The following is a 22598-nucleotide window of genomic DNA, read 5'->3' on the forward strand; positions in this document are numbered from 1 at the left end:
TTTTTATTTTTTCTGTAATTTGTCTTTTAACACATATAATGTATATAAGTACGGACGCTCGGGGGCAAAAGTGAAAGTGCATTAATTTTAACGTTATTTTACTAATTTTATGAAAATAACGTTAAAAGAGAGAGATGGTTAACCATGCATCATGTGGTGGCGTTGATAGCCGAAAGACCAAGGAGTACATGCACTAATCGGCCTTTGTCTTAATTGCCGAGTGTTATGTGCCTTATGTCCAAGGCTTGATGTAAAACTACTATCGAGCCAGAGGTCTCAATGGAAGTAGTCTCTCTATTCCTATGGGGTAAAGGTTATTGAAAAATAATTTAATCAAACAATTAATTTATTAATTACCGAGTTATCAGCCAAACCAGTTTGTTCCAACTTGAGCAAACTGATTAAAGAAAGGTAGAAGGAGACTGTCCCATTGTCGGACGAATTTAAAGAACAAGTAAATTAAAACCAACCTGGCGAGTGAGAACGAAGATCCTTGAACAAAAGCCTTGAACTGCACGGAAAAACTCCTGTCCTTAAAGGATTTTACGCGCTCGTAATGCTGTGAGCTGCAGCGTAAACTCCCAGGATTTAATGCAGAACTGATCTGGTATTCCAACAGCAATGGAAACCAAAAAACGCAGAAGCTGGAACGAAAACAGAATCACACAATAGAGAGAGAGATAGCTGCGAATTTTGGTGTAAATAAATGGGTAGCAGGAAGCCTTTATTTATAGGTGTGGGTTATACCTGAGAATGAGAAAAATAGGGAGTGATATATCAATCCTATACGAATTCGAAATACTGTATACATATCCTATACGAATTCGAAAAACTGGATAATTATCATTATACGAATTCGATTTTCTATAGGATAACCCCCACTGTTTTCGAATCCATCTCTATCTCCTTCTTATCTCATCTCATTCGGTTTACAGATCTGACCCACCTGAAACCGAACCTTAGCTAAAAATAAAAGCTCCTCAGCTCCTAGCGAACGTGCGAAGTGCGAAGTGCGCCTCAAACGCGCCCATTCGCGAGCTCGCGGCTCGGCGCGCGTGTGGGCTTCACCCACTTCTCAACCCATTTATCACTATGGAGGCCCATAAGGGGTAATCCCTTATAAACCACTCAAACTTTACTCACTCCACCAATGTGGGATGGAGGAAACATACCAACTTGTATGTTCCTCTTTAATATTATCTTTAATATTTCCAACAAAGGTAAGGCTGTCTACATCTTACCCTCCTCAGACCCCAACTTGGTTGTGCTATTGGTGAAATTTATTGAGTATGATGATGATGTCCATGATTAGCTCTTTGGATTAAAAGTAACAACTATTCTTTGGATTAGAAATCGGGCATTGAATTAATCTAGATTGGTCTCTTTCGTGTAATAAGGCTCTGTATTTTCACAATGCCTAAATGATAGACGTTTTTTTATATTTATCTTTGATATGGAATCTTATTAGTTGTCTAATGATATTTTTAACTGTTAAAAAAACATGTAACAATTAGTTCATTTGCCACCTGCCTTTTGTCCGTTTGAGTCGGAGGTTGTTTTAATGAAGTTTTATTTTAAAAAAAGTTCATTTGCCACCTCCAACAATAATAGTTATACTTTGGGAAATGAGGTTCAAATTCAAAAATTACTTGCCCAATACATCATAAATTAAAGTAGAATTTGAAATTGATGTCTAACAGACAAGAGGCAAACAAAAGATTGGTAGGGTTTTAATTACATTTAAAGCTCCACCCAAAAAGATACTAAATTCAGCCCAACAAGACACTTGTGATACTATTAACTTTTATAAAAACTGTAGGTAATTTTTTTTATATAAATTCGAAGCCAATGAGCTAGTGGTGGAGTGGTAAGGGAGAGACATTGTGTTCCAAGTGACTCAAGTTCAATTCCTACCCCTAGCATTTAGTTTCTGCGGCACCTGGTGATGATGGGAGACTAGGCGAGTAGGCGGCGATCGCTAGTTCGATCCTTGAACTGAGCGGGTTTTACCTCACCGCACTGTCGTGCCTTCGGGCGAGTGTTCACGGGTTTCGGCCCTAGGTGAGGGTTTTCCCCGGTTCGGAAGGCGAGTGTATCCCGATGTGGTGAATTTCGCCAGTAGCCCATTTGGAGGATTCGTTGGCCGTTAAAAAAAAAAAATTCAAAACCTTTTACTTTCTGATATATATTTAGGAAAAAAAGTGTTTTAAGTAATAATAGCATAAGAAGTAAGATTTTCGAAACCTTTTACTTTCTGATATATATTCGAAACCTTTTACTTTCTGATATATATTTAGGAAACCTTTTATATATTATTAATAATTTTTAGTGCAAGTTATGATTTACCTGATCATGTTAGATCGTAGAGTATTAATAGGATCCTGTAACTTTTCATACAATGTGTTCTTATATCCATAGCTTGGTTTATCAAAATATTATTCTATTCTAAACCGTGTTCTTATTGTTTGTAATAGAAAAGTATGAATTTATATTTTATATATAGGGGTGAATTAACGTACAATTCCTTAACGTACGAGATAAAATTACGTACGTTATAAAACTTAAAATCCTAATCACGCATGAAGAAAATCAGAAATCACGCATGCGGTAAAAACCTAATCACTAGTGCCGGCCCTGAGAATTCGTGTACTATGTTTGAGCTCGAAAAAACGTGCCCTTAGGCCTTAACGAAATTAGGTATTGAGCTCACTAAAAGTCTAAACCTAATGCCAATGTACTAATAACTAATCTAAACCATAAGAATAATTTTGTAAGTAGGCCTATGTTGGTGTTTGTACGGGTATACCCTATTAAAAAAATATTTAACATATACGTATCGGGTTTCTTTCATAAAATAACGTGCTCTTCTAAATATCAGGCCCTGACCGGTAGTTCTTACCCCCCACCGACAGGGCCGACCATGCTAATCACGCATGTTATAAAACTAATTACACATGTTATAATTTCATCTCATACGTATAATACGTTAAAGAATATTATATTTTACACTTTCCTTATACACACATACACACTGAGATATTGTGTGTATATTTTTATCAATAATACATCAGTAAATAAAATTATACCAAAAGTCACAATCTTTAGATTTTCAACATGCTCATGGGTAATCATTTTAGCACATGAAAACATGATTATGTGAATAATTATCTCTCTTTTCAAGGAAGTATAATTTCTTGGGATACTCATAAATCACAGATTTCCTTAAAAAACAATTATTGTTCACCATACAACCATATTTTACTCATATTATATTACTTCACCATACAACCATATTTCGCCCCCTTCTCTTGAATTCGCCATTAATATCTCATCAAATTAGTTGCTTCCCCTGCAAACTTGCTCTTACATTCACCATAATTCATAAAGTTTTATTCTTGAACTCTTTATTTCAATTAAATTCTTGATCCTTGAAACAAAATCTTGTTTTTTTTTTTTTTACTCTGTTTCTTACTTTCTTGACCTATGTAGTGTTCTTCAATCCTGAAACAAAATCTTGATTTTTTACACCGTTTTTGTTTTTTAATTTTCTTTTTTCATGTTTTTAGAGGTGGGTTCACTACAAATCATTAATCTTGAAGCAAAATCTTGATATTTCACTCTGTTTCTTATTTTCTTGATCCTTTTAGTGTTCTTCAATCTTGAAGCAAAATCTTGACTTTTTACAATATTTTATTGTTTTTATTTTTGTTTTCATGGTGGAAGTAGGAAAATCAAATGTTTTTAGAGGTGGGTTCACTACAAATCATTAATCTTGAAGCAAAATCTTGAATTTTTACACTCTTTCTTACTTTCTTGATCCTTTTAGTGTTCTTCAATCTTGAAGCAAAATCTTGACTTTTTACACTTTCTTTTTTTGGGTTTTTGTTTTCATGATAGAAGTTGGGAAAATCATATGTTTTTAGAGGTGGGTTCACTACAAATCAATAATCTTGAAACTTTTTTACACTGTTTTTTTTTTTTTTTAAGTTTTTATTTTTGTTTTCATGGTGGAAATAGGGGCAAGCAGATGTTTTTAGAGGTGGGTTCACTACAAAAAGTCAAGATTCACTTACCCTTTTGCTTTCTCATCACCAAACTATCAAGAAACTTAATCTAGTGTTCATTAATGGTAGTTTTTTTTTTTTTTTTTTTTTTTTTTTGTAATTTTGTACCTCAATTTCACTTTTTTCCATCTGGGTATTTGTTTTTAGCACATTTGAGAGAGAATTGACTTTGGTCAATGGTGATTACTCCTTCTGGTAGCAAAATAAACACTTAAAAAGGTACTCATTCTTATTGGATTATTCTTGGCTTATTTGCTTATTTAACTTGATTTGTTTCTAGTTTTCTTTTTGGATTCTTGTTTAGATCTATCATTGTATGTATAGATTACATTCTTGTTTTTTTTTTTTTTAATGATGGTGATTGATGAATCTTTAATTTTGCTTTTGTCTTGTTTGCATTAAGCCGGACAAATTCAAAACAAATTCTTTGAATTTGTCTTGTTTTGGATTTAAATTTGTTGATAGACTAAGAAACAAATGTAACCCAAATGGGATTTTTCATAATTTTTTTTAATAATTTTATATAAAGTTTCTGACTTTATCAGTCCAATTATCTTCTAATATAAACAGAATATGCCTCAAGAAAGCCTGAGATCAGTTGTGTACAGATCATTTGTCACCTGTGAAGATCCAAGAGGTGTCATTGAAGGGAAAACAATAAGAATATCGAAAACCGGTTCTTCGAAAATGAAGTCTCGAAAACCCGAAAAAGAATCACTATCAAAGAGTTCACAATCAAAGAGTTCAAAAGAAAAAGAAAAAATGTCTCTTGTTGAGGTGAAAAATGGAGCTCAGAAGCTAAATCAAGCTATTGATTCATGGTCAAATGGGGTTAGTTTTAGAAGTTTTAAAAGTCAACCGAAAGATATCGCGAACGATTTGCTAAAAGGCGCGCTTGATCTTCAAGAATCGCTCTTGATGCTTGGCAAATTGCAAGAAGCTTCATGTATGCCAAGTTCGAAGAAGAAACGAGAAACACAAAGTGACGAAAGTTTTGGTAGAGTTGGTTCGGATCGGTTTGAGAGTTTTCGATCTTATGATTCGGGTTATCAAAAAGAACGAAAATCAGCAAACGGGTCATCACGAGATTGCTTCATGGAGCTTAGAGAAGTGATTAAAGACGGGCTTTCGAAACAAAATCTTTTGCCACCAAACAAGTCTTATCGATTATCTCCCGATATCGCTTCAACGAGCTCAAGCCGATCATCGTCAATGATGTATTCGACTCACGAATTCACTTCTTCGGACTCTATTTCATCACGGGCTACCGAGGAAAAGTCAAAGGGGTCAAACTTGATCGCGAAACTCATGGGTTTAGAAGAGTTTCCCTCAAAACCGTCCCTAAAAGAGTCGGATGTTACTAGCAAAATGAGGCCCGTTTTCGACGTTGACTTGCCGAATGTGAAGAAGCCGGAGTTTTTCGTACAAAAATCGGACCGAGAACATATGTCATTAGATGAAATCATTATAATGATGCAAACAAAAGGACTATTGAGAAGCAATAAGCAAGAAATCAAACAAAGTAGCAAACGATTGATAAACGATGTGCCACCGATTGTTTTGATGAGACCGCAACGTTTAGGTCCGGATAATCACAACGTTAAAGTTTACAATAATCCGATCCGAAAGCTGAATCAAGAAAAGGCGAAAACCGAAGATAAAAGTGTCGAGAATAAAGGAAAATCGAAATCGCCTTCTAATAAGCCGAAAGCTTCGGTTCATGTTGTCCCAAAACCGCAAAGAAAGCAGGAAATTGAGAAGAAAATTGACCAGATTCGAAAGATGACACCACCGGTTAAGAGAAAAACAACAGAGAAGGCGAAATCGACAAATTTAATATCGAAAAACGCTTCGAAGCAAGTGAATCCACAAAGAAGTGTTCACCAGAATGCGAAATCGTCTTCGGTTTTATCATCCAACAAGTTAAAGAATCAAATGAAGAACATCAAGACTGAAAAGCAGGTCAATGAGTCATTGACTAATCAGGAAGAAACTCAGGATTCTGAAGTTGCAATCAGAGGTAAATCACACTCATAAACTAGGGGTGCAAACGAGCGGAGCCGAGCCCGAGCTCGACCAGGTTCGATCTCGAGCTTGAGCTCGGCTTGGTAGTTTCTCGGGCTCAACTCGTTTATTATCTGTTAATTAATATATTAAATAAAAAATGATACGAATAATAGACTCGTTTAGGTTCGCGAGCTCGATAAGTGAAGCTCGGGCTCGTTTAATAAATAAGCTTATTTTTAGGTTCGGGCTCGTAAACAAGTTTAAATAAGCTCGGCTAAGCTCGTTTACTAGACAACTTTAAGTAAGGGGTAAATGTTATTAAATATTTATAAAAACTAATATTACATTGAGGCTTGATGAGCCTGACGAGCTTCACATGTCAGGCTCGAGCTCGGGCTCGATAAATAAACGAGCTTTATTTTAGGCTCAAGCTTGGCTCGGGCTCGCTAAGGCTCGGCTCGTTTAGAGCTTTTTCTCGAGCCGATCTCGAGTCGTTCGATTCATAAGTTATTTACACGATTTAAACTCTTTCCTGTACAGAAACTGCAAATGTGAGACATCAATCTCCCAATAAATCTTTTCGAAACGATTCATATCAAGTTAGAGATGTTATCACGAGTACGGATCAACCCGAAACTAGAAACAATCAAGAACACAGTAGCGCTGCAGCTTCTGATATCGATAAACAGAAAGCAAGAATCTTGAAAACTATAAACGTTTTTCAAGAATCCGAACCAGCAAACTTCGAGCTTTTTCAAGACTGCGTACACGAGTTTTTAACACACGAAAACGGAAGACAAAATCCATGGATTCAAATATCCATTTTACCACCGCGGCTTTGTGTTTCTGAGGATCACATGATTAAACAGATAGCGGAAAAGTTCGAAAGTTTAAGAAATTACAGCGAGGTTTCTAACGAGAGTTCCTGCGAAGATACGGTTTTCGGATTGTTGGAACGAGATTTGAATTTGTTAACGATCGGTGGAGCGTGGGGTACTACCGGTTGGAAAGATGGTTGTACTGTAAATGAAGTTGAAGAAACTGTTTTGGATTTGGAGAAGATAGTTTTAAGCAGATTGATTGATGAAGTACTTTTGGAACTTGTAAGCATGGGCAGATTTGTGTAAAGAATATATATATATATATATAGGATTAGGTTCAAACGTGAACAAAATCCCAAGAGTGAACTGCGTGAACTGATCCTTGATTTTTATGATCTTGAGATTAAAGTGAGTGACATGATGGTAATTATTTGTTATTTTTTTCATTTAATTAAATACAAAAAGGGTATATGTGTAATTTTAATCTTAAATTGATTGCATAAATCTCTCACAAATCAAGTAATCAATTATCTTCTTAAATTGATTGCATAAATCTCTCACAAATCAAATCAAGGATTAGGAAAGATGTAACTTAATTCGATTACTAAAATAATTATTTGTTAAAATGCGATGTACACATGTGTATTCTGATTTTGCCCTCTTTTTAATGCGATGTACACATGTGTATATCGTCTGTTTTTGTGATATCTCAGAATTTTTTTTGTATTGAATGTTGATGTACACCTGTGAATTACTGTGCACATATGTACGATGCTTAGTACACATGTGTACTGTTCTATTTATATCTAAGTACACATGTGTATACCGTTGAAATATGAAGGTTACATGGATCTTAAAAAATCAAAATTTGAATTCTGATGATGAAATCTGAAATAAAAATTAAAATTGAAATCTGATGATTTGTTGTTTGTTTTGATAATTATCTTATTAATAAATAAACATAATGTGGATAATGAATTCAAATTAGGAAAGATGTAACTTAATTCAATTATTAAAATAATGATTTAAATCTAATTTTTTATGTAATTACAATCCTACCCTTAACAACTAAAAAGGAAATCAAGGGTCAATATCTGTTCACGCAGTTCACTCTTGGGAGGTTGTTCACGCTGGAACTCTACCCTATATATATATATATATATATATATATATTAAATTATGATTTGGAGCTTACAAAATGGAAAAAAAAAGATGGTTACTAAGTGTCTAAGTTATAGTAGATAAATAGAAGTTTAGTGGATAGATTGTAGGTGAAACTTGAAAGGTGTTTTTTTGCATGTTGAAATGGCAAAACCTGACCCGACCCGACCCGATTGCGTTATAGTGACTTGTATTCTGTTTTGTAAACTCTGTATATCACAATCTAACTCTAAAAGTAGTTGCAAGAAATGTCATCATTCTAGCTTTGGTTCATATTTAGAGGTGTTCAAAAAGCTCGGGCTCGTTTGAAAGTTGAAACTTGCTTGACAAAAACTCGAAAAGGGCTCTCTTGTAAAAAGCTCGTTTCGTTTTCGAGCCGAGCTCGAGCCATGGGTGCTCGGATCATGGCTCGGCTCTGTGGCTCGACTCGATGGCTTGTATGTCTGTGTGTATATATATTTATAAATGTGTGTTAATTTTGTGTGTGTGTATATATACATATTTATTAAATGTGTGTTGGTTTTTTTTTATATAATGTGTGTATATACATATTTATTAAATGTATGTTAGTTTTTTTTTATGCTATCAATATTTGTAAAAAAAAAAAATTAACGAGCTGACTCGATCGGGCTCAAAGTTTTTATGAACCGAGTTCGAGCTCTACTTTTCAGCTCGAGTTTACATTTGAGATCGAGCCCATCCTGGCTCGGCTCGCTACCGGCACTATTCATATTTCAGTTTCCATGCATATAGATTACAAAAAGATGATGCATAAATATTGCTTTCTGGCCAATATATAACAGATTACAAAAGTAAAATTTTATTAATGGATTTGGACAATCTATTCAAGATCTTGAAAAGGTACAAAAAAACCATAGTTCATGATTAAAAAATCAATATGCAGCACCTTTAAAGATTAGGAAATTGAGTGTCTCCAATGAGAAATATATAAAAGACCCTTCTGAATGAGTGAAAAAGCTACTAAAATTTGAGCCCACAACACATTGCCATCCACCACCATAAACCCTATCAAAATCCTGCAAATAGAGTGAATTTCCATCACGACACAAACCTAACACTAAATTCGCGGGTTTGGGTTGAGTTAAAACGGGTTCGGGTCAACCCGGTCGGGTTGGGGGTTGACCGTTTTTGAACCCATTTATATTATATCATATTTTTTTACAATATGTTATATGCCATAAGTTATATCGGGTGTGTATTTTATTCCATTATTATAAATTAAAAAGAAATATTGACATAAGATTGTATAATTAAAATGTATTTGTATTATATACATTTGTGTTTTTTTAGTAAATTTTAATTTTAATATATTAATCTGCAGAAAACAATTAAAAAAAATAAAAGAATTCGGGTTGAACATATCATATTCGGGTTCATATGTATGACACAATTTTCATATTCACGTCCAGGTCGGGTTGAACGCGCCGACCCATGAACACGACCTGTTTAGCAGCCCTAAACATAACCCACAAATTAACCAACAAAGTTAAACACAAAACACAAAAAAACAAATAAATTCTAAAAAGAAAATCTTTAAGCAAAAAAGACACCTTCTTGATATGTGCAGATGGACAACTCCGATGGATCTCACATCTCCTCCACGCCTCCTCGTCAACCGTCACCACCACAGCCATGGCCTCCGCAACCGCCGGCGTCGGCGTCGGCGGCGGCGGCTCGTACTCTTCTATTTTCAAATAAGCTACGAAAAAACCCTAAATCGAATGCCAAACCTAGTTCTTCCAGGCCGATTCTGAAGATTAAGCCGTCCACCAAGAGACCTAAACCACCGCCTGAACCTCAAATCGACCGATCTGTCCCATGTGAAACCACTGATGCTACTCTACCTTCTCAAATCTCCGGTTGTGATTCGTTTGATGCCACTACTACTACAAGTAGTTCTGATGTTAACCTACCGTTTCAGATCCGCCGCACCTCCGGTTGTAGTTCGTTTGACTCTTTTTATCCTACTGAGATTCTTCCGGCTGGTGGTTCATGCTTATCCAGATTCTCGTCCTTTTCTAAGCTCCGTATGTCTTCCTTGAACTTCAAACCGACTGAAAAGGATATTGATGATCATGTTAATGTCAATTATTTGGAAAGAGTTACTCAGAAGCATCCAAATTTGATTGATTCTAATTTGGAACAACAGAATATGCCTGATTCTTCTGATAGTGCAAGTGTAAATGAAACCCTAAGTTGTAGAGATTTGGGGAAAGTTGCGAAGAAGAAACACCCGAACCTAATTGGAAGTTGTGTTTATGTTACTGAGCAGGTGAGCAAACCTAAACCAGTAAATGAAGGTAACTTTGTGAGATTGAACATCAATGGTCATGGCGGTCGCAAAAAGTTCGCAAACAAAGTTAGGAAAAGGAATCCGAATGCTTATATTGGGAATCGGAAGTCGTATAAGAGGAGCAAAAGAAAATTGAAAAGTGTTGGTGAAGGTGAAGAAGATGAAGATAGGTTTTGTGATGAAGGTTTGCCTATGGAGGAAAACGAGAGAACCGAAACAAGGCTTGATTCGGAGGTTATTGAAAAGGCGGTGTTTGATGTTCGGCAGGATCCGTCTGATGATAATTTGGTTAAGTTATTGAAGCTAGTTTACGGATACGATTCTTTTAGAGATGGGCAACTGGAAGCAATCAAGTTAATACTTTCCAGGAAATCAAGTATGGTGATTTTGCCTACGGGAGCTGGGAAATCGCTTTGCTATCAGTTGCCTGCTATGATTTTGGAGGGAATGTCACTTGTCATAAGTCCGCTCGTGGCGCTTATGTATGATCAACTTAGACAGCTGCCACCTGTGATTCCAGGAGGTTTGTTATGTAGCAGTCAGGTATTATTGATCTATATGTATGTTTGTACTTTGTGCTCTATCAAAATGTGTGATGCTTGCTGTTGTTTCAGACACTAGAAGAGAGTTCTGAAACACTTAGGCGGGCTCAAGAAGGAGCCTTGAAGGTGAGATTCCTTAGATGTTGAAATCGTATATATCATATGTTTTGTTATTGTCTGTAATAGTACAGAGCATGGTGTTTCAGGTCCTTTTTGTTTCTCCAGAGAGATTACTAAATACAGAATTTACATCCATATTTTCTGCAAATTCACTCATGTCGCTTGTTGTGATTGATGAAGCTCACTGTATTTCTGAATGGTGAGTTGACATAGTTATGATTTGTGAATTTTGTCAAACAATTAAGATTCTGTTTATTGTATCACCATTAGTTTACATTAATTGACAGGTCTCATAATTTTCGCCCTTCATATATGAGACTTCGGGCATCCTTGCTTCGTTCTAGTCTTGGAGTAGGTTGCATTCTTGCAATGACAGCAACTGCAACAACCAAGACTATGCATGATGTGATGCGTTCTCTTGAGATTCCTCCTACTAACCTCGTTCAAGTAGCACAAGTTAGGGATAATTTGCAGTTATCTCTATCATTGAGTGGAAATAGGCAAGTGAAGTTTTGCTTACTTTTTGTAACTGCCTTTGTTTTTTTTTTTTTTCATTCTAGTTTGTTAATGAATTCAGAATGAAGGATTTGATGGCATTGCTCAAAGCTTCGCCTTACACAGAGGTTAAAAGCATTATAATTTACTGCAAGTATCAGGTATGCTTGAGTGTGAGACCTTTTACCCTTTGCAACTGTATAGAATAGAAACAAACTTTACAATTTTTTTCCTGATTTTAGTAACCAATGTGAAGTTCAGATGCAATACAAAAACAAACTTATACTTACTCATTTTAGCAAGCCAATTTTAATTGCAGTCGGAAACAGATATGATCAGCAAGTTTCTTTGTGATAGTAATATCCGAGCAAAGGTTAGCATTTCATATGCCCTAGAATTTATCACATGATTGACAACCATATTGTGTTTTTGCCTGACATTATGCTTTGTTTCAATATGATGCAAACAATAAAATGCCATTAGAGTTACCATAGTGGGATCCCTGCTAAAGATCGAAGGCGTACACAAGAGTTGTTCTGTTCAAACAAGATACGAGTGGTATACAGTTATTATAAGCGTTTTAGTATAAAGGAAGTGGACTATAAACAGATACCGTATCTTTTCTTAACATCTTTCTTTTCTCTTTGAAGATTGTTGCAACTGTTGCGTTCGGTATGGGGCTTAATAAAAGCGACGTTGGAGCTGTAAGAACAACTCTTTAGTATTCAAGATCTTAAAAAAAATCCCATAAAAATGCTGATTCCTTTTTTCTTTTGCATATTTTACAGGTAATTCACTACAGTTTACCTGAAAGTTTGGAAGAGTATGTTCAGGTTTGTACAATTATTCACTACAGTCTACAGGTGGCAACTTTGACCCATTTATTTATGAATTGGTGATTTGGGTTGTCTTTCATTTCAAATGGGTCAAAAATTAAATTTAGCTAAAAACGCAGACAACTCAAATGGGTAGGGTCACCCAAAGTCTATCTGTAATGTTTAATTGCTTACAACTTCCAAAACCTGCCCAGCTCTGTTTTGAGCTGCACTAGAACTGACCCACTTCAACCTGAACTTATTTGACCCGTTATTCAACCCTTTTTGGCTCACCAATCTTGCAACATCTGTTATCCACCAGGTGGTTTCCGTGGCGATTATTATATCACTCAATTGATAGTATAGTATGTTATATTTATAGGAAATTGGACGTGCTGGGCGTGATGGGCGAGTATCTTATTGCCATTTATTTTTTGATGACACTACATACTTTAAGCTTAGAAGTCTTATGTACAGGTAACTAAGGCCAAACTGCATGAAATGGGAGCTAATTTTTACCCTTCTTTATTTTAGCAATCTAACTTAATTAAGGTGCAAAATAGAAGCCAACTCACAGTTTGTTACTGATTTTAGCAACCGATTACATTTAATGATTTTACCCGGTGCACGAGGCTCCCGCTGTCCCACATAAGCGGGGTCTGGGGCCTGGGGGTGCGTCACCGAATTTAAAAATTAAAATCTTTTACAAGTTTGAAAAAATGATATTTTTTGTAACTTTATATTTAAAAAATGTCACATTAGAAATGACAAATAAGTTGCCACAGCAACATATTTTGAAAAGTCAGCAAAACATTGTCTGTTGCTACTTGTTTCCAGTTGACAGGCCGTTTGTTGCTACGGTCTTAATAAAATGTAACTGGTTGATAACTAATAATAAAATCCAAATTTTGCTTCGGTCTTAATAAAAGTCAGCAAAACATTGTCTTTTTCAGTGATGGGCAGGATCAATACACAGTAAATAAGTTTCTCTCTCAAGTTTTCAGTGGAGATTCACATTCACAAGGAAGGATTTGCACAATAGTCAAAGAATCTGCATCCAGGAAATTTGATATGAAAGAAGAGGTCTTTTAAAAAAAGTTGTTATTGCACTAAAGTTATAATACTTTTATTATGTTATGACCCGTTAAATTGGAATTTATTTAACTGTTTCAGGTTATTCTAACTATCTTAACTCGTTTGGAGTTAGCTGAAGAGCGGTACTTGCGTTTACTTCCCCAAACAAGTGTAACATGTGTGTTAAATTTTCACATGGTGGGTCCCTACTTAACTACCAACTTGTACTTTCTCTTTTTTCTTTGACTTCAGTTATAGTTTGATCTGATATTTTTCTCATTGTAAATAATGTTGATGAGTGCAGACCTCCCCAGCATTACTTGCTGCTAAGGATACTGTAATTGAAACAATTTTGAAAAAGTAAGTGATCGAGTATGGCCACTACTAGAGAACGGATTGATTTGGGTTTCGTTTTATCTCCAGTGGACTAACGGGTCAAACGAGTAAAATAAAAAAAAATAGCTAAAGCGGAAATGGGTCGAATGGGTCAAAAGTTTCCTAAATAGCAATATATAAATATTATATTATCTTTACCCAAAAAAAAAAAATTATATTATTATTGTAATAAGGTATTTTGTTGTAATTTAGTTAAATGTATTAATTGTTTTCGAAACGCTATTTTCCATCCACCTCATTTTTACCTGGGGTAAAGTTACAAGTTTTTACCTGATACCATTTTGACCTGTTACAGTGTTACTCACCACCCACCCATTTGCCATATCAGCTATGAAACACGCAATCTATAATACATAACAACTGGATTATGGTTTTCAGGTCTGAAATAAAAGATGGACAATATGTTTTTGAAATACCAACTGTGGCTAGTAGCATTGGATTTCAAGTTTCTACTGTAACTAATCATTTGCAGAATCTGAAGGTTTGATTCTGCATATGCATATATATTACTTTATATTCTTGTTAGTTGTTTATGGACTTTTCTTAGTTATTGTTTATCTCTTATTTAGTTGAAGGGTGAAATTACATACGAATTGAAGGATCCAGCTTATTGTTACATGCTTGTAAATTTCCCTAGGGATATATGTTCTTTGGCTGCTGATCTGGCTAAATGGTTATCGGATGTTGAAAGTTGCAAGGTATTTATTTAATATAAATATTCACAAATACACTAATCCATGATACCACCATATATTTGTTATATATATTTTTAATAATTTTTTAGTTACTTACATATTGCAAGTTATTTATTGACACAGGTGCACAAAGTAGATGCGATGTTTAATGCTGCACTTTTTGCGGTGAAAACGTGTGATAGAACAAATGGCTGTACTGATTCCCAACACACACCTTGCTTGCAAAAGAAGATATTGGAATACTTTAACGCAGATAATGACAACAGTATACCAAATAAAATGGTCCAAACCAGGTTAAGAAAATTACATATTTTAGCTGACTTACGTATAATATGCTATGACGTCGAAAAGACAAAAATACCTTTGATAACGCATCATCATATGGACTAGTTTCAGTATATGGGTGGCTTTGATGAAAAGGAAGTATTTAGACGACCTACACATGCGTTATAGCTTTAGTTTCTTTACCAAAAAAAGTTTTAGGGTATGCATGTTCATTGGTGGTCTTAAGTGTTTTCAAAGAGAAAAGTAACGGGACATTATAGTGACGCATTTTGGATGATTGTATCATATTCTGACCCGTCATATTTTATGCCTTTGCAGCCGGTTTTTGAGGGCAGATATCAAGGTAATGCATGCATATCACATGTTACAAAATAGTCTGTCTTGTTAAAATACAAAAAAGTGAACTTTTCTACTTTGATGTGTGATATTTGGTCGTGTTATAGGTGTTTCTTCAGAGCAACTCACACGCCAAGTTTACTCCCCGGGCAATTGCTAGGATAATGCATGGTATAGCAAGTCCAGCTTTTCCTTCTTCTACTTGGTATAAAACCCATTTCTGGTAAGTTTAATATGCTTTTCTGAACAAAACCATCTGAGGTTCTATGAATTAAAATACACTTTGGGCGACTTTCAGCCCATTTGACCACTTTTTTTAGCTATTTGATTCTATGTTGTCAAAGACGCAAGGCGCAGGCGAGGCGCATCAGCCTTGCCCGGAGCCTAGGCGCAAGGCGCAAAAAAGGCGTGGGCTTTTTTAAGAAAAGCGCACATAGAGAAAAAAAATATAAAAAATATTTTATGCTTTGAAAATAAATAAGATTCCACATATAAAATTAAAAAACTATTATATATGCAAAGATGAGTTTCTGAGCTGGAATTTGGTTGAACTCGTGCGTGCCCGCACGTCCTGCGGACACGAACGCAGCTCCGAAAACCCGAGCCTGCGTGAGGCAGGTTTTTGCACGCACTCAGTTTCGGTTTTTTTGTGCGTGCGTTTTGTTTTCTGCTTATGCGCTGCGCCTCAGCACTTGTTTTTGCGCCTAGGCGCGCGCCTTTTTGCGCCTCAGCAGCGTTTTTTTCAAAAAAAAACCATTTTTGCGCCTAGGCTGCCACCAGGCGCTATAGTGCGCCTCGCTGCGCCCGAGCGCCTAGGCGCACGCTTTTTGCGCTTTTGACAACATAGATTTGATTGGTGAAAGATTTAACATAACCTGAATCAATCAGTTAGTTTATAAATGAATGGGTCAAAACTGCCACCTCTACTAACTAACTAACTAACTAAGTGAGGATTATTGCAGGGGTAGGTATATACAAACAAACATTGATGTTATCATGGAAGCAGCAAAGGCAGAACTGATGGCTTGTGCAGGGAAATCGGCAGTTTAACTGGTTTTCATTTGACAGGCAAGGTATGCGGTTTGTGTTTGCAACATGGTTTCATAATAGTCTATTAATGGTTGGTTTGGTACAAGCAAGACATTTTTGTGACATAACCATCATAATTGGCCGCTTGTGACAAACTAAGAGTCGTTTTTGTGGAAAATAAATAAAAAATATCAAAAGGAAAAGGTATATAATAATATAAGTGTATGAATAGATAATTGTGTAGCGCGTCTAAAACTTAAATACGGTCCTGTCCATGGCCACACTACAGCATAGTTGGTGGTGGTAGGTACCAACTGCTTTCAAATCATGGCATGTTGTGATCATATGTTTTGCCTTTGTTTTTGCTTTAAAACATGACCACACTACATCGTTGTCCTTTTCTTGTAGCTAGAATTCAAGTAGTAGAGTTTCTTCAGATTGTTGCTCCTATGAGTCCCGTAAATCCCATCTCTTATGCATGCTGCCAAATGTATAGCCTCAAAGTCCCCATAAACAAAACTATGAGGCTAAGGGGTATGGGGGGCATGGGATGGGTCATGGATTGCCACCTAGGATGGTGGATGATGTGCTACACCACCCTCCTTAGGGAACCACCATGGTTAGCATGGATTAAACCATGGCAACCATGCACCCCATTTCCTTAATTAGTTAAATATAGTTTACATAAAATAAATTAAAAAAAAAATGAGGATGTTGGTTTGAGTCATGACTACACCATATAGGTGGTGGATTTGAGTAGTGGATGAGAGTGGGATGATAAGGCGTTGACGTGGAAGTTCATGTTCAGGGGCGGTTCTTAGAAGGCCACTGGCACGGCCCGGGCAAGTTTTTCGGCCGTGGTGCTAATTTTCCGCATTTCGATCGAAATTTTTTATATATACTATGTTTGGCCCGGGCTTTTTTTAGTGCCCGTGTCTTTCGGCCCTGGCACGTTCAACGGGCAAGATCTGCCACTGGCCATGTTAATATTATTTGCATCTACATTTTATTATTTACTTAGTTATGGGCTAATGTCATTGTAGTTGGTTCATTTCACCATTTTAGTAATGATATCTTTCTTTCTTTTTTTATATAGTTAATGCATATTGTTTGGACTATATTTGGAAGGCTTAAACCGGTTGTTTGACAGAGATTAAAAAGAAATTTGCCATTAAAAAAATGAGACGGTTTGATTAAAGGGCTGATGCAGACTCTTTAAGCAGATTGATTGATGAAGTACTTTTGGAACTTGTAAGCATGGGCAGATTTGTGTAGAGAATATATATATATATATATATATATATATATATATATATATATATATATATATATATATTAAATTATGATTTGTAGCTTACAAAATGGGGAAAAAAAAAAGATGTTACTAAGTGTCTAAGTTATAGTAGATAAATAGAAGTTCAGTGGATAGATTGTAGGTGAAACTTGAAAGGTGCTGTTTTTCGCATGTTGAAATGGCAAAACCTGACCTGACCCGACCCGACCCGATTGCGTTATAGTGACTTGTATTCTGTTTTGTAAACTATGTATGTCACAATCTAACTCTAAAAGTAGTTGCAAGAAATGTCATCATTCTAGCTTTTTGGTTCATATTTAGAGGTGTTCAAAAAGCTTGGGGCTCGTTTGAAAGTTGAAACTTGCTTGACAAAAACTCGAAAAGGACTCTCTCGAAAAAAGCTCGTTTTGTTTTCAAGCCGAGCTCGAGCCATGGGTGCTCGGATCATGGCTCGGCTCTGTGGCTCGAGTCGATGGCTCGTATGTATGTGTGTGTGTATATATATTTATAAATGTTTGTTAATTTTGTGTGTGTATATATACATATTTGTTAAATGTGTGTTAGTTTTTTTTTATTTTTGTTTTTTATGCTATCAGTATTTGTAAAAAAAATTAACGAGCTGACTTGATCGGGCTCGAAGTTTTTACGAACTGAGTTCGAGCTCTACTTTTCAGCTCGAGTTAAAGTTCGAGATCGAGCCCATCCTGGCTCGGCTCGCTACCGGCACTATTCATATTTCAGTTTCCATGCATAAATTACAGAGTTGATGGATAAATATTGCTATCTGGCCAATATAACATATTACATAAGTAAAATTTTATTAATGGATTTGGACAATCTATTCAAGATCTTAAAAAGGTACAAAAAAACCATAGCTCATGATTAAAGAATCAATATGCAGCACCTTTAAAGATTAGGAAATTGAGTGTCTCCAATGAAAAATATATAAAAGACCCTTCTGAATGAGTGAAAAAACTACTAAAATTTGAGCCCACAACACATTGCCATCCACCACCATAAACCCTATCAAACTCCTGCAAATCCAGCAAATAGAGTGAATTTCCATCACGACACAAACCTAACACTAAATTCGCGGGTTTGGGTTGAGTCAAAATGGGTTCGGGTCAACCCGGTCGGGTTGGCGGATTGACCGTTTTTGATCCCATTTATATTATATCATATTTTTTTTACAATATGTTATATGCCATAAGTTATATTGGGTGTGTATTTTATTCCATTATTATAAATCAAAAAGAGAAGAGTAAATTGCCATTTTGGTCCCTGAGTTTTTGTTCAAATTGCCATTTTAGTCCAAATAGTTTTTTTTTTCTCCTCTTGGTCCCTGACTTTTCCTTTTTCTTGCCATTTTGATCACATTGTCTAACTTAGTCTAAAAACCAGGTTATAATCAGGGGTATTTTTGGCATTAAATTATTATGAGGTTTATAATTTATGTTGTAAACTACCCCTGGTTATCACTACACAACAGTTATGCCAAAAATAACCCTGCTTATAACAAGATTTTTAGACTGAGTTAGTCAATGTGATCAAAATGGCAAGAAAATGGAAAAGTCAGGGACCCAAACGAGTAAAAAAAACTATTTGGACTAAAATGACAATTTGGACCAAACCTCAGGGACTAAAATGACAATTTGGACCAAACCTCAGGGACTAAAATGGCAATTTACTTAAAAGAGAAATTCACATAAGATTGTATAATTAAAATGTAATTGTATTATATACATTTGTGTTTTTTTTGTAAATTTTAAATTTAATATACTAATTTGCAGAAAACAATTAAAAAAATAAAAAAAAATCGGGTTCATATGTATGACACAATTTTCAGGTTCACGATCCTAACATTTTCAGGTCCGGGTCGGGTTGAACCCGCTGACCCACAAACACGACCTGTTTAGCACCCCTAAACAAAACCCACAAATTAACCAACAAAGTTAAACACAAAAAAAAAAAAAAAAAAAAAAAAACATAAAAAAGTTCTAAAAAGAAAATCTTTAAGCAAACAAGACACCTTCTTGATATGTGCAGCAATGGAGGTGCAATCTACAACATCATAAAGATCAAGAGCTTGAGAAGCAGAATCCATTGCATGAGCCTGCATCTTCAATTGCATATCAGTATCTTTCACATATGCTTTTCCCTCCAACATTCTATCTTTCAAACAAGTTCTTGATTATACCCTTAAAAATCAAGATTCCTTGTATTTATAGTAATTCAATGTAAAGTTGAACTTTGATAATGGAAGGAAAGGTATGAAACTATGAATATAGATGAGATATTAGAGGCCATAAACTTCATTGTCTAGTAGCAAACATCAACCCATCTTGATTGTATTGTAGTTGACAATTCTAGTTGTATTGCATAGAAAGGGTCCAATGCATAGGTGTAGTAATTTTGTTGTTTTCCACAAGAGTCTAACATCAACCCATCTTATTAGTTATCAAGATGACATTGCATGACTTGTGATTATCACTTTTTTGTAGAAAGTACAAACCCTTTTTGTTCTTTTTTGATTATTTATGAGAGTGTTCGACACGAAACGTGTAAAGTGATAACAACATGTGTCCACAGTCCACACAACCTTTCTTTGGGTAAGTTTACAACAAGCGTATATGTTATCGTTAGACCTGTTATTTTTAAATTATGAAACTTCAAAACGTTATTGTGAAATTGTGTTCCTTGAAGGATAGTTGAATCCAGTGGCGGAACCAATGTACAAGGAGGGGTAGCCCGGGCTACCCCTCAACTCTCTTTTCGTAGTGTAAAAATACCCTTCAACTTCCTCTACCTAGTGTAAATTTTTTATCTTTTTATACAAATGATGCCTCTAACCCCCTAAAAAAAATTGGGATACCCTTGAATTTTTAGGCTAGCTCCGCCACTGGTTGAATCACCTGGATCACTAAAGTTTTCTTTATCAGGTTGTATCAGGTCACCAAATTTTTTATATTATTTATGAAAATCATAACATTCATTTCCTTAGTTTGTTGGAACTTTATGATTATGCAACAATAATTTCACTCATATAATAGTGTGACACACGAATACGTTTCATGTATACACTTTTACACACAAATCTTTTAATAGCTCGCTTTCTTTCTCTCTTACATGGTCCGCTTTCTTTCTATGTTACACCCCCCCCCACCCCCAATACAGACCAAAAGCATTCACGTCATGTGCAAAAGAGAGAAGATACAACCCAAAGAAAATAGGTGGCTAGCACATGCGTAACTTCATGACTTGAAATTAATAATTGCAGTCTTAATGTTTTCCATCTTTAACCGCGCCAACAATTAATTTCATTCTATAATAACATGTACACGAATTTATATCTAGGCAAAAGATCAAATACAAATAATCTTAACATACTAAACATACAAATTGAAGGAAAACCCAAAAAGACAAGGTGGCATTTTTGTAATTACCACCAACTAACATTTTTTATTAAAAAATCGCTACATTTCGTTAGCAAAAAAAAAAAAAAAATTTTTTTTTTTTTGCTGCTACTAAAAGTAGCGATTTTTTAATAAAAAATGTTAAAAAAAATAAAATAAAATAATTTGTGTGTTTTTTTATTTTTTTAGATTTTTTTAGGTTTTTTGGGGGGTTTAGTTTTTAGCATTTTAGCTTGGGTGGGGGGGGGGGGGGTTAGGTTTTTTTAGGTTTTTGGGGGTGGGGGGTGGGGGGTTTAGGTTTTTTTTTGGGGGTGGGGGGAGTGGTTAGGTTTTTTTAGGTATATTTGTAGAGTAACTTTGATAGTTATTGATAATTACAAAAATGCCACCTTGTCTTTTTGAGTTTTCCTTCAATTTGTATGTTTAACATGTTAAGATTATTTGTACAAGAACTTTACCCTTTATATCTAATACTTAATGACTATTTACGTCACATGTCGGAGTAATTTGATCACTAGATTTTTCTCCGTTTCTTTTATTTTACCCTTTCATTTTTAATATTATTATTATTATTTTATTAAGTGTATCTTATCTCAAATATTGTAATATATAATCACTAAATTTTCATTACTAACTATTTAACATTTTATGTATTCAACTTGTGTAATACACGAGTTCGAACATGGGTGAGAGTTAGCTACAAAGTCCATTTTTCCTACAAAGTGTAAAAAGTGATAAAACACACTCAAAACCCACAAATAACAAAGTGAAGATTAATAAAATGCCATATATGTGGGTTTTATGTTGTGTTTTGGATGATAAGACTTTGCTTATTAAATGACTAACGTTAATGTGTTTTATGTTGATTATATCATGTTGTGTTTTATATTTATAGTTCTACGATGGTGTGTTTGAAGTTTTTATGGACTGTTAGGGTTTGGATATTGTGTTTTAGTGATCTTCACTCTGTTATTTGTGGGTTTTGAGTGTGTTTTTATAGCTGAAATTGTGGTATTTTATGACTTTGTACACTTTATAGGAAAACTGGACTTTGTAGCCGAACCCCACCCGTTCGAACATAACCGAATAGTAATAATATGCAATTGTACACGTGATAGAAAATCACATATCACATTAGCTTAGGGCTGTTTTGTAGCCTCTTAATATCTGAATCAGTTAGCATTGTGTTTGGTTCATCGGAAAAGACAACTCTGAAACACATAATAAACATTTACCCATTAAGTTTCAAAATGATGTTGAGTAAAAGTTTTACTCATTTGGCCCTTTACCTGTGTTCATAACCCTCACCCGACCACTCAGTCACTCACGCACCATCTCCTCGACCCATCACCAACTACCGCCACATCGGCGACTCTTACTGGCTTATCACTTAGTGATTAAGAGTAGTTTACCCTATCAAACCTCTTGCTGGCTTAGCATTTTCTTGACACAGATGTTACCAAACAACCCTTTTAAGGGCATGTTTGGCTAAGCTTATTAGAGTTAAAAAGGACTTTTGAGAAAATGACTTTTTGAAAAGGAGTTTTTAAAAAAAGTGTTTGGATTAGCTTTTGGGGTGGGAAAAGCCAATAAGTCAATAAGTTGTTTTTTTAAAAAGTGTTTGGCTAAGCTTATTGATGTAAAATGACTAAAATGGACATTCTTTCATAAGTCAATAAGTTGCTTTTTAAAAAAGTGTTTGTCTTAGCTTTTTTGTTTCTCTTCTCTTAATAAAAA

General features: G+C 35.2%; 3 protein-coding genes and 1 long non-coding RNA gene across 9 annotated transcripts; 2 read left to right on the forward strand and 2 right to left on the reverse strand.

The window, feature by feature from the left end:
* The first annotated feature begins 3238 nt into the window (after positions 1 to 3238).
* LOC110893791 lies at positions 3239 to 8326 on the forward strand. Of its 3 annotated transcripts, XM_022140924.2 has the most exons (5): positions 3239 to 3925; positions 4018 to 4129; positions 4212 to 4283; positions 4635 to 6084; positions 6612 to 7234. In XM_022140924.2, exons 4-5 carry the CDS (start codon positions 4638 to 4640, stop codon positions 7196 to 7198), a joined length of 2034 nt encoding a protein of 677 aa, XP_021996616.1. In that variant the 5' UTR covers positions 3239 to 3925; positions 4018 to 4129; positions 4212 to 4283; positions 4635 to 4637; the 3' UTR covers positions 7199 to 7234. The 3 variants fall into 3 exon arrangements, with proteins under 3 accessions (XP_021996616.1, XP_021996615.1, XP_035836612.1); XM_022140923.2 differs by having other exon boundaries at positions 3239 to 4129; XM_035980719.1 differs by lacking the exon at positions 3239 to 3925 and having other exon boundaries at positions 4118 to 4283; positions 6612 to 8326.
* A 529-nt stretch (positions 8327 to 8855) lies between these two features.
* LOC118484755 lies at positions 8856 to 9691 on the reverse strand. Its single transcript, XR_004874351.1, has 2 exons — positions 9625 to 9691; positions 8856 to 9090 (listed from the first exon to the last, which is right to left on the reverse strand). It is a non-coding gene; the product is annotated as an uncharacterized LOC118484755 (long non-coding RNA).
* On the forward strand, positions 9576 to 19639 carry LOC110893789 (ATP-dependent DNA helicase Q-like 5). Of its 4 annotated transcripts, none has more exons than XM_035980720.1 (20): positions 9576 to 10910; positions 10982 to 11035; positions 11116 to 11228; positions 11317 to 11529; positions 11607 to 11685; positions 11844 to 11897; positions 12008 to 12082; positions 12175 to 12228; positions 12313 to 12357; positions 12722 to 12816; positions 13293 to 13422; positions 13513 to 13611; positions 13718 to 13773; positions 14188 to 14290; positions 14379 to 14507; positions 14628 to 14797; positions 15108 to 15132; positions 15233 to 15348; positions 16088 to 16198; positions 19495 to 19639. In XM_035980720.1, the coding sequence occupies exons 1-19, from the start codon at positions 9642 to 9644 to the stop codon at positions 16173 to 16175; spliced, it is 2967 nt and encodes a 988-aa protein (XP_035836613.1). In that variant the 5' UTR covers positions 9576 to 9641; the 3' UTR covers positions 16176 to 16198; positions 19495 to 19639. The 4 variants fall into 4 exon arrangements, 3 of the variants coding, with proteins under 3 accessions (XP_035836613.1, XP_021996609.1, XP_021996610.1); XM_022140917.2 differs by lacking the exon at positions 19495 to 19639 and adding an exon at positions 17251 to 17412; XM_022140918.2 differs by lacking the exon at positions 19495 to 19639 and adding an exon at positions 16898 to 17205.
* LOC110893790 (dynein light chain 1, cytoplasmic) lies at positions 18250 to 19692 on the reverse strand. The gene is made up of 2 exons (XM_022140920.2): positions 19478 to 19692; positions 18250 to 18482 (listed from the first exon to the last, which is right to left on the reverse strand). The coding sequence occupies exons 1-2, from the start codon at positions 19613 to 19615 to the stop codon at positions 18339 to 18341; spliced, it is 282 nt and encodes a 93-aa protein (XP_021996612.1). The 5' UTR covers positions 19616 to 19692; the 3' UTR covers positions 18250 to 18338.
* Positions 19693 to 22598: the final 2906 nt, after the last annotated feature.

The sequence above is a fragment of the Helianthus annuus genome, chromosome 12 (genome assembly GCF_002127325.2).
Source record: "Helianthus annuus cultivar XRQ/B chromosome 12, HanXRQr2.0-SUNRISE, whole genome shotgun sequence".
Lineage (NCBI taxonomy): Eukaryota > Viridiplantae > Streptophyta > Magnoliopsida > Asterales > Asteraceae > Helianthus > Helianthus annuus.